The sequence below is a fragment of the Pseudophryne corroboree genome, chromosome 1 (genome assembly GCF_028390025.1).
Source record: "Pseudophryne corroboree isolate aPseCor3 chromosome 1, aPseCor3.hap2, whole genome shotgun sequence".
Taxonomy (NCBI): Eukaryota; Metazoa; Chordata; class Amphibia; order Anura; family Myobatrachidae; genus Pseudophryne; species Pseudophryne corroboree.
In genome coordinates this window covers 848,180,403-848,191,988 of record NC_086444.1, presented here as the reverse complement: position 1 = coordinate 848,191,988, position 11,586 = coordinate 848,180,403, and the positions used below count along the sequence as shown (strand labels likewise).

At 41.5% G+C, this 11,586-nt stretch overlaps 1 protein-coding gene across 2 annotated transcripts in view; it reads right to left on the bottom strand.

Moving 5' to 3' along the window:
- Positions 1-215: 215 nt before the first annotated feature.
- The window catches only part of TMEM150C (transmembrane protein 150C), a 274,651-nt gene continuing 263,280 nt past the window's right edge, over positions 216-11,586 (bottom strand). For both annotated transcript variants that reach the window (XM_063919940.1, XM_063919941.1), the window contains 3 exons: positions 8,549-8,676; positions 5,118-5,295; positions 216-2,771 (listed from right to left, as the gene is read on the bottom strand). In XM_063919940.1, coding sequence (XP_063776010.1) covers positions 2,554-2,771; positions 5,118-5,295; positions 8,549-8,676 — 524 coding nt within the window. In that variant the 3' untranslated portion in view covers positions 216-2,553. The remainder of the gene's footprint in view (positions 2,772-5,117; positions 5,296-8,548; positions 8,677-11,586) is intronic.

Below are 11,586 nucleotides of genomic sequence, written 5' to 3'. Positions count from 1 at the left end.
ATAGATATATATATACATACATACATACAAACACACTGGATCCGGCACTCCTTAAGTCCCACTTAGTAACTTGCCGAGTGCCCTCCGTAATGACCGTATTGCAGCGGCCCAATGTAGAATCTCACCAATCGGCGGCACTCCGGACAAACAATAAAGACTAGGAAGTCATCTTGTGTTAACACAAGATGACTTCCTAGTCTTTATTGTTTGTCCGGAGTGCCGCCGATTGGTGAGATATTATATATATATATATATATATATATATATATATAAAATCATTTTGTGTATTAGTTTGCTGTGCCATGTCTATTATCAACTTTGAGTATTTATATAGGAGGAGGATAATAGGAGTGGCTATTAAATAACGAGACTTTATTTGTAAATAAACCATACTACTGTACTTGAGCTAAAAGAAAGTGGGGGAACATTGGCCTTGGACTTGTAAAACGGTTTTACAAGTTTCATCCCTTTCGCACAGATAGTTTGAAGTCACAAAACAGTCAAAGAAGTTGTGTTTTTCCCATGCGTCATAAAAATGCTTAGTTCAAAAGTAAAGCGCCTCTCAAATTTTTCAGTATGCTACCTGAGGCTAATGGGGCAGATTGTATGTCACATGAACATGTGTTTGAGTGGCACAAAAGATTTGGTGTCAGTCATGAGGCTGTGAAAGATGATGAACACATGCACATCAAAAACAAACAAAAATGTGGAAAGAAATCAAGAAAATGTTTCAATTGACCGTCGACACCAAAGGATAGCAGAAATGGAGAACAGCAACAAAAAAAGATATTACGTTTGGCATCAATATCTTAACATGACAAAAGTTTGTGCTAAGTTGGTTCCAAGGCTTCTCACTGTGAGAAAAGAAATTTGAAAGCAAATTTGACAGACATTTTGGAACAAATTCAAATGGATTTGCATTTTGTAGATAAAGTTATAACCTGTGATGAGACATAGATCTTCCAGTATGATCCCAAGACACAACACCAGTCCATACACTGGAAACCATCATCATCACCAAGAATGAAGAGGACAATGCACCAGCCCACACAGCTCTCTTTCTCTGAAGCAGTTTTTAGCCGAGAAATCGATTGCAGTGCTAGAACACCCTCCATACTGGCCAGACCTATCACCATCTTACTTTTTGCCTTTCCCTAAAGTCAAATGTGTACTCAAAGGAACCCACTTTGGATCAGTTACTGAAGTAAACAAGAAAATGACGGAGCTGTTGAGACAGCAGACAGATGAGCTACAACATGACTATGACCAATAGAAAATAAAAATGCAACGTTGTGGATGCAGAAGGGGAGTACATGCTGTAGATGGGAAATGGATTTAAAATGAACTTAATATAATTAAATGTAAATATTGTCAGTCTTGTTATTTAATAGCCACACCCCACATAACAAACCAAGAATTTTAGTACATGCTATTCATGTGAATTTTTGTGTTGCAGTGTTTTCAAGCACAGCTAAATTGGTAATATCATAATTTGTATTTGTGATGTATGAAGAGATAGAATAAGGGGTATATGTACTAAGCCTTGGGTGAAGATAAAGTGGACGGAGTTAAAGTACCAACCAATCAGTCTCTACCTGTCATGTTTCAAACACAGCCTGTGACATGGTAGTTAGGAGCTGATTGGATGGTACTTTATCTCTGTCCAAGGCTTAGTAAATAGACTTCTTTAAGTCTGTAGAATACTCGAAATGGCATGTACATAGTCACATTGTTACGGGTAGTCCACTGTTTTCATTTACAGTTCAAGATTTAAAATGTAGCTGCCGGGACACTTATTACAGAACTGAGATTGTTTCATAGGGATTATGCATACAGTGCTTTTATCTAGATTTATATAGTAGATGCGTACTCAAATCTATAAGTGCTTTGGTAACAGCTGCCATATTAGAATTAAAAAACAAACTCTGAAAAGTGTAACATGATAATTTCTCCAAATACAGCAATAGCAACATCACTACCCAAAGTTAGGCGTGCACAATACATTCACATCCAAATATATTTTGCCTAGGCATACTTTGTGCTATTTTTATATGTTCATTTTCATTTGGGTATCTTTTTAAACTGTTAATTTTCTTTAAAACAACTCCATTAGTGTTAAAAATAAAAAGTCCAGTTATAATACTGTCCACTGGAGCCTTAAAACCTGAATTGGTGCTAATTCGGAGTCATATTGTATTGAATCACCCCCATACAGTATCTATGTAATTCTGTACAGAGTAAAATAACCTATATATTTGCACATACATTAATGTCAGCAAAACAATGCAACAATGCCTTGGTAGTGTTAGAATATCGGGTCACTGAGCACTGACTGTGTTTCACAAATACATGAGGCAAGAAATGTTACCCCCCAATAGAAACGCAATTTTAAAAAGTCACTGGTATAACACTGAAACCAAGTTTTAGAACCATGTGGATTGTCCTTTGTAGTCATTTTTCATGTTTTCACATTTAATTGGAGTTGTAGATACAATGTTAAGTCTGTATTTTCTGTGTACACAGGAACTCCTGGGCTTCTTTTGTGGACCCGTGTTACAACTGATCCGTTTGGTACTCTGACATGTCAGACATATTCTCAGACATGCTTTGGAAGATCTCCTGGTGCTCCTGGTTCTCAACACAAATGATTTCAAATCTGCAGTGTCTGAATTCCACAGCCAAAGTCCCAAAAAATGTTACAAAGCACATAACCAGCACCCACTGAACTCTCGGTGCATACAGGTTACATTTCTTCCACTCCAAGATGAAATCTGTGCAAAGAAGATGTAAAAGAAAATGGTACAGGGCAGAGTTTCTGGAGAGTAAGATACATTATGTCAGTATTCAGTTACAGTTATTCTGGCCAAATCTGAATTTCTTTATGTACAAGTATAGTCAGATCCTGGTACATGGAGACCTTGCTAGGTGTGTGTGGGGGGATCTGGATGGAAGATATATAGTAAATAGACAGACAGTCAATAGGTCAATAGGTTGACAGGGTCAAAGGGTCGACGTGCAAATGGTCAATATAGAAAAGGTTGACACATGGGTTTTCATGAATTTGGGAGTTTAGGGTTAGGCACTTAGGGGAGGGTTAGGTACTTGGCAGAGGGATAGGGTTAGACTGCGAAAGGGGCCAGTTAGAGTTAGGCACGGGGGGGGGGGGGGGGGTATTTTTAGGTTAGGATTATGGTTAAAATAAAAAAAAGTGTCTACCTTTTCTATGTCGACCAATTACATGTTGACCTTATGGCTCTGTTGACCTAAGTCCATGTCGACTATTTTTAACTGTCAACCTGTTGACCCTGTTAACCTATTGACTGTCTATCTATATACTGTCAATCTCTTAATTCACACCCACGTGTGGGCATGACCATGCCCCATTCTTAATACCAGGGCCCTCTTTAAAATGTTGGCCCTCTTTATATGCTGTGCTGGTTGCGGAAAGGGGCGTGTCTACACTGCCTTGGGGTGTGTGGCTGTAACATTATATTTGTCTTATGATATTGTGCTTGCACTCCCTCTCTTTCACAAAACTCATAGTTTAAATTCGGTTTCACACAAACTCAATTGTGGTTTGATAATAATTACAGTATAAGAAAAATTGGAGCAAACGTGTCTTACAACAGATAGGTATGAAGTGTCAGTGATACAATGGTTGCATTTGCGCATGCTGTACAGGTCTACACTTGATTTGCCATTCTGAGGTATCTATAGCGAGAGCTGAGATGACGACAGTAAAGTCATACTGCTGTGTGGTGTGGTAGAGTGCCAACACTTTAGGTATTTTGTGGGCAAATGTAGAATTGTGAAAATTTCATTGCAAAGTTTGAAAATTGTGCTTATCTCTGTGGGCATATTTATCATGATGTGATAAATCTTTTTCACCCAAATTCACAATGTAAACATTTGTCATAAAAATTTACTAAAATGCTCTTGACAGGAGTTGGGCTCCGATAAGACCCCATCCTGGCGAAGGGCAGGAAGCAGTGTGACAGCACAACACTATCACAGTACTCCCTGGTTTAGGTGCCCAGCAACCAATGCAGATGGAGATATCTGCTGCGATCCCTCCATAGCATATCTGGTCTTCTGGGGAGATAAGACAAGTACATTGATGTGAGGAAAAGAACAAATGTACTACTGTAAAGCAACAAATCTGTGTTTATCATTATGTGCATTTAACTGGCTTGCTCTACAGTGAAGATAATAAGAAATAGCCTAAAAAAGTGGAATTGCAATTAATAGAATGCAAATGACTTATTCACACCTATATACTGTTAATGTGTTTTTCATGTACTAGATAACACAAGAAAGGCTCATTAAAAATAAGCCGGCTGAATCAAATGGTGTAGTTCAGAGATTTTCCATTTTGCTTCAACTATTCTTTGTGCATTTCCAAACATAAACTATATAATGGGGACAAAAATATCCCGAATAGCGCATTTATAGACTATAGAGTTTGCATGCGTTGAGTGGTTCTTTTGTGCCTGTGAAGAGGCTCATTTCTGTTTGTTACAGCAAAAGGACAGGCTAACGGGTCTATTTACAACTAGGTGGTGATAGGCTGGTTTTCTATTGACTCTTATTGCAGTAATAGATAACCACCTAACACCTGTATTTACTAATAAAATCTTACTGTAGCAGCTAAATGATGTGGCTGTTGTTTTAACGGTACAAGTGCGTTTTTATGTACAGATGACAGTTCCAGAACTTTTAAGCCGCTATTGTTTTACTGACTGATGATGTCCGCTATTGTACATTCATCCACAAAGTCCTTCTCGTCTCCCCCAAGTCTTACATGAAATATTTACTTCCTGTTGCTCCTACTGATCACTGTTCTCCCTTTGGCTCATTATTACTGAGGGCAATGGAACTTAGTACTGTATGTACTGTATCTGGTTTTCTTGACATTCCATCTTATGATAGAGTACAGACACTTGTCAGCTTGTCCTTAATGTTCACAGACAACACAAATTAGCTTAGGGCATGTGCTTCGTGCCTGTTTGAAGAAGGTTTTTTTAATATTAAGGACAGTGTAGCTTACTGTAACCCCAGTGGATGCTCCCTGTACTGTAGATTGCATTGTGCATTTTCCACATGAAGAGAAAGGATACAGATGATAACACAGAGTGTTATTGTTGCTGATAATATAACTCTGGGGATTCCAGTTTTTCTTCCTTCCTTCTTTATGTTTATCTTAAATGTCAGGATGGACTGAATCCAGCAGGCTATTGTGCCAAATCCAAAGGTCATGGAGGTTCCAACGTTATGGATAAGTTCATTGCTTTTTAACTGTTAAAAGAAAGAGGAAATAATTGGTGCTTTAACTTTGTTCACTGATTTTTGCAATCCAGAGAATTAATGATCACTAACACTGTATGTAGGGGGTCATTCCGAGTTGATCGCTAGTGAAAAATGTTCGCAGCGCAGCGATTAAGTGAAAAAGCGGCACTTCTGCGCATGCGTATGCAGCGCAGTGCACATGCGCAACGTATTTTCACAACGGGCAATGTATTTTTACACAAGGTCTAGCGACGCTTTTCAGTCGCAATGGCAGCCGCAGAGTGGTTGACAGGAAATGGGCGTTTCTAGGTGTCAACTGACCGTTTTCAGGGAGTGTACGAAAAAACGCAGGCATGCCAGGAAAAACGCAGGCGTGGCTGGCCGAACGCAGGGCGTGTTTGTGACGTCAAATCCGGAACTGAATGGTCTGGAGTCATCGCAAGCGCTGAGTAGGTCTGGAGCTATTCTGAAACTGCACAAATTTTTTTTTTGTAGCCGCTCTGCGATCCTTTCGTTTGCACTTCTGCTAAGCTAAAATACACTCCCAGAGGGCGGCGGCATAGCATTTGTACGGCTGCTAAAAACTGCTAGCGAGCGATCAACTCGGAATGACCCCCGTAGATCTAAGCGAGATCACGTTACATAAACCCAATACGTAACATTGCATAAGAGTTATCTCAACATAAGACATGCAACCCAAAAGATAATTACTGATGAATATTATTATTAACCTTTATCTATATGATGCCTACATATTACGCAGCTCAACGTGACAAGAAATTAAAGTAAAAAATAATATTACAGATATATGTCTATTAATAAAACATTCCCTCTCATATGCAGCTTGTTATTTTAGCTGCCTGCCAGTAATCCAGTAGTTTTTGCAATCCTAATTCATTTCACAGGCCTAACCTAAGGCTCAGGGAGTCAACGTAACATATGAATGTCACAATAGCAAGAGAGTCGCTGAGCCTGGCTTTCCTCCTGCCACAGTATAACTAGCATAACTGTATGTATGAAGGTGTTACCATGGTGAGGTGGCAAGGGACAGCTGTCACCTTACTCAGGCACCTTGTTCCCAATGAGTTTACAGGCAATAATCCACGGTGAGGTATGAGTAACAATATAGGGAAATGTATTAGCATAGAGATAGTCTCCAGACCGCTCATGTACTGTATATGAGAAAAAATAAAACTTCAGAACAATTTTCATGAATTTGGAAATCATGGGGCCAATGTAAGTTCAGGGACAAGAAATGCATAAAGTGTGTGACTTATACATATCTGATGATTAGAGAAGCTGCAGTAATAATAACATGTTCCATGAGGCTTATTTATACCATAAAGACATCATATTTCATATGTAAATGTATGGGTGGTTATGACCTGTTTATTGAATGCGGAATCATGTTACACAAACGCTATAGAAGGTAATAGGATTTGGAGTATTTTGGGGAAAACTTTTATTCACATGTAGGATACGTTTACTCCCCCCCATTAGCATATTCACTGCTTCTCTCAGACAATCCTCACTGGGAGGACACTACCTATATGCTTTGTCTATGAGATGGCAACCGCGTCAGATCTGAGGACTCAAAGTGAAGAGCTGTCAGCTAAAACAACATCCATGAGAGGGAATGATTTATTGATGCACATTATTAATGTTAACATTAATTCTTCAATTGGAGTTTGTCACAACAGAACACAAACATACAATATTTAATAATTCACATCCGTCGCTGCATGAGTGGAGCTTACAATTTATATGTCATATTACACAAACACACATACTAGGGTTCATTTCATTAGAAACCAATTAAACTACCAGCACGTTATTGGAGTGTGGGAGGAAATCCATGCAGACTTGGAGAGGCCACCCAAACTCCACACAGATAGCACCTTGCACCCTTCCCTATAGTGGGGTTTTTTATGCAATTATTAGTAAATGATAGTTTCGGTTATAGTTTTCTATTTTAAGACTATCGTAAAGGCCCATACACATTAGACGAGAAAGTAAAAGATCTTGCTCAAAGCGAAATCCTTTACAATGTCATCTAGTATGTACACTAAATGTCGTTAACGATGCGCGCTCCTGCACATCGCTAGTGACCCTCCCTCATCTGAACATGTACAGACAAGGGAGGTCCTTGTTAACGGGTGGTCTTCAGTTTGCCGGTGGCCGGGCTCCCGACGACCAGCATACCGGTGCCGGACTCCCAACCGCCAGCATACTGACAGCTTTTATCCCTCTTTTCTCAAGCGTGGCGAGCGCAGCGAGCCCGCAAGGGGCTCATTTGTCGGTCCAACTGTCGGTATGCCGGCGGTCAGGATTCCGGCGTCGGTATGCTGACCGCTGGGAGCCCGACCGCCGGCAAACCATACTACACCCCTTGTTACGACAGCCATGCTGCAGATGCAGCATGGGCGTCATTCCCCCTGCCGCTATCCCCGCCGTCGCTCCCTTCCCCACTGTTATTGGGAAGTCTGTATGCACTTGCTGATGTCAGCACCCCGCCGGGACCCCGCCGCCGCCAATATTATCTAGTGTGTATGGGTCTTACTTTGCTACACATTGTATTATGTGTTAGTTATTTTATGACTATCTATTGCCCTAAGTTAAACATCTGTAGATTACACAATAACTATATAAATAATGACTGATTCAACAACGTTTATAGTTAAAGTTAGTAATGGATTTACCACTATGCTACCAAAGCGGCCACTTAGGGCCCGGAGGGGATAGGATTCTCTAGCGGTAAAGCAGCTACTACTCACCAGTGTTTGTGCCGCCCAGTGGCGGCTCCAGAGGTGGGGCTGCAGCGCAGTCCAAAATCCAAATAGGGGAGCCACACCAACTGCCAGTGAGTCCCGGATGGCAATGATTGGCAGCGGTTGGGTTGGCAGTTGGTGTGGCTTCGGTATTTGAATTTTGGACTGTGCTGCAGCTCCACCACTGGAGACACCAATGGTGCCGCCCGCCAGCAGTGTAAGCCAGTTCATTGCATGTGGGTGAGATGCTACTGCCTGCTGCATCCAGGTTCCTGATAAGCAGCGGCATCAGAAGGGGTGGTTCAGGGGGTGCGGGCCACACCCAGGTGTCACCCTCAAAAGGGGTGACACCAAAATGTCGGCTTCTCTACATTTACAGTGTGACATTCTCCTGCAGCATTCAGCTCCTGTCATACAGGAGGAGCCCACACAGCAGGCACTGGTCTCCGGATGTAGCCCAGCAATCTAATAATAATCCAGGAATTGACAAGTACCTGAAAGTTTCCCAGCAAGGTCATTCCAAACGATGTCAAACACAAGGCCACAAGTCCACTGATACTGAGCCAGGGACTGATGGTCTTTGGCTTCAGTTGTATGAAACGCAGGACAGCAATAATTAAGGCTGTAATAAAATAAAGTATTGTATTTTATACATTTGTTTCGATAGTCCAGCAGCAGGATACAATCAGAAAAACAAAGAATACAAACAAAATGAGAATTTCAGTTACAGCCAGTGGCGGCCCCCACAGTAGAATCCTGCACCTGCAGAGACTGCCTAGCAGTTTCTTCCCTGCTAAGCAGTCTGTAATTAGCAGTAAGGGCAATTAGCAGAGAGAGCACTTCTTATCGGAAGCCACTCCCCTGCTATAACGGCAGCATAATCTGACTTGTAGGGGCTGCAGCAGATGCAGACCCTAGAAGCCATTATTGCTTTTTTATTTGTGTGCTTGCACGGGAACACGATACCACACATGCACACATTTCAGACCTTCACCAGACCCCCGGGTGAGAAAGGTAGGAGTGCCGCTGGTTACAGCTGTGCTACACTCATGTAATAATTGTGAAGAAAATTAATTTGTGATTTCATAAAGCCTTTCATTCAGAGAGCCATAGCAACAGTGCAAGGATTTTTATTCATTGCGCACAAGCGGACATAACAAACAAACAAGGGACATATTCATGCACAGAAATTGTTGTGAGAAATTCATTGACTATTTCCTTTTATTTATCAATATTTTGCACATCATTTGGATACATATATTTAACATACGCTATTCAATGTTTTTGCCCCTGAACTCACATTATTATGGGGCATGACCATGTTATGCTGGTGACCAGACAACAGAGTGCTAGGCTTCCCCCACTTCAAACACCTTAGTGCATGCGGCGGCACCAGTTCTCTACCACTGTGATTGAGAGTAGCAGTGAGCTGGACACCCCTTCTAACTGTACAGCAGGACAGAACCCTCCAATCTGGACTCTACCACCTACATTTTCTTTATGTTTATGACACATGGGAAAATGGTGTAGAATGGTTCAGAAAACTGATATGTAACGATTATTGTGTTTGTGTATGTTTTTGCTTCCCCCCCCCAATTTATTAATTTCTTTATTTTCACTATTAAATTATAATCACTATCTTGGTGTTAGCATACATTATCAGAGGCTGCGGTGTCATCTACCTCTATACCTATGCATAAACACCCATGCTAATATTTAGGGTACCGTAGGAGAACCCAAGTCTTTCTTCTTTCTGCCTGAAAACACGCTAGATTATTTTATTAGTGATCCAGAAAAGGCCTCTAATGACTTAGCAATTTAATAGGAATCATTAGGCCACTGTGATGTGGATGGCATCACACATCGGAAGGGATTATCGGGTTCACTGATGTTTTAGAAAAGGTAATGAACCAGAATTGAGTTTAATAGACTGTAGGTATGTAGGATTTACAACAGTGGCCACCTTAGTGTACAACTGCAATAGAAGTGGAAGTAATGCAGAGACGTAACTAGGACTGATGGCACCGACGGGATATAAAACATGGTGCCCCAAGAAAACTATTCTTTCAAAGTCCGGTTGAATGTTTATACTGGCAGTTGTAATTAAATAAACCAACATCGGAAACACAAATTAGGTGACCGCAATGCCTGAAATCAGTATGAGAGAAATGAATCCCATGTGTACACACACACACTGTTGTCGAGTACACATTGGTCTCTCTTTCTCTCTCGTTCTAGTAATTCCCTTTTTCTTCTATTTGTTTTTTTTTCTAGTCCTCGAGTCTTATTCACTGTGTCATATGCACATTAGACTAAATACAACCACTGGAACATTGGGGCAGATGTATTAAGCCATGAGAAGTGATAAAGCAGTGATAAGTGGAAGGTGATAACGTACCAGTCAATCAGCTCCTAATTGTCAATTTACATATTGGAGCTGATTGGCTGATGCGTTATCACTGCATTATCACTGCTTTATCACTTCTCCAGACTTAATACATCTGCCTCATTGTTTCCCAACCACGGTCCCCAAGGCACACTAGCAGTCCAGGTTTTAAGGACAGCCATATTACAGCACAGGTGGCATAATTAGTACCTAAGTTATTTTGATATACCATCTGTGTTCAAGCATGGATATCACCGAAGCCTGGACTGTTAGTGTGTCTTGAGGGGTTCAGTATGATTTCCCGATGGATGGGATACCAGCTATCAGTATACTGACAGTGGCATCCCGTCCATCAGAATCCCAACAGACCCCCATTAATCCCCCTAACCATCACTTTTTCCCTACCTTAACCCTCTCTTGTGGATGTCTAACCCTAACCCTCTCTGGTGATGCCTAATCCTAACCCTCCCTTCCCTGCTGCCTAAACCTAACCCTCCCCGGTTGATTCCTAACCCTAACCCTCCCTTCCCTGCTGCCTAAACCTAACCCTCCCTGGTTGATTCCTAACCCTAACCTCCCCTTCTAAGTGCCTAAACCTAACCCTCCCTACCCAGGCCCTAACCTTCCAGTCCCTGCTGCCTAACCCTAACCCCCCTTCTCCTGCTTAAGCCTAACTTCCCCACCACCCCCCTATGGCAGGACGCCAGCGAGTCCCGCTGTGAGGACGATCGGGATGCTGGCTGTCGGTAATGTGATGCCAGCATCCCGAGTGGCGTCGGTATGTAGATGCTAGCATTGCATCATCCCTCAGGATCCAAGCGTCAATCTATTGACCGCCGGGATCCCATGCGTCAGAAAGCTAACTCCTTCCCGTCTTGAGGACCGAGGTTGGGAAACACTGCACTGGAAGGATGTGCATAATACAATACACAATTAATGGTTGTATAATATCAATCATAGGTATTGGATATTGTTAACATCTCATTTTACACGTTTACATGTAGCCTCCAGATTTGGTTACATTTATGGGATCAGTACAAGATCCGGCGGTCAATTGACTGCCTTCCACATTTATGTGTCCTCAAAACCACTGTCCGATTAATGTAGTTTACTGAACAACAACATTTGGATGGACAGTGAAAAGAA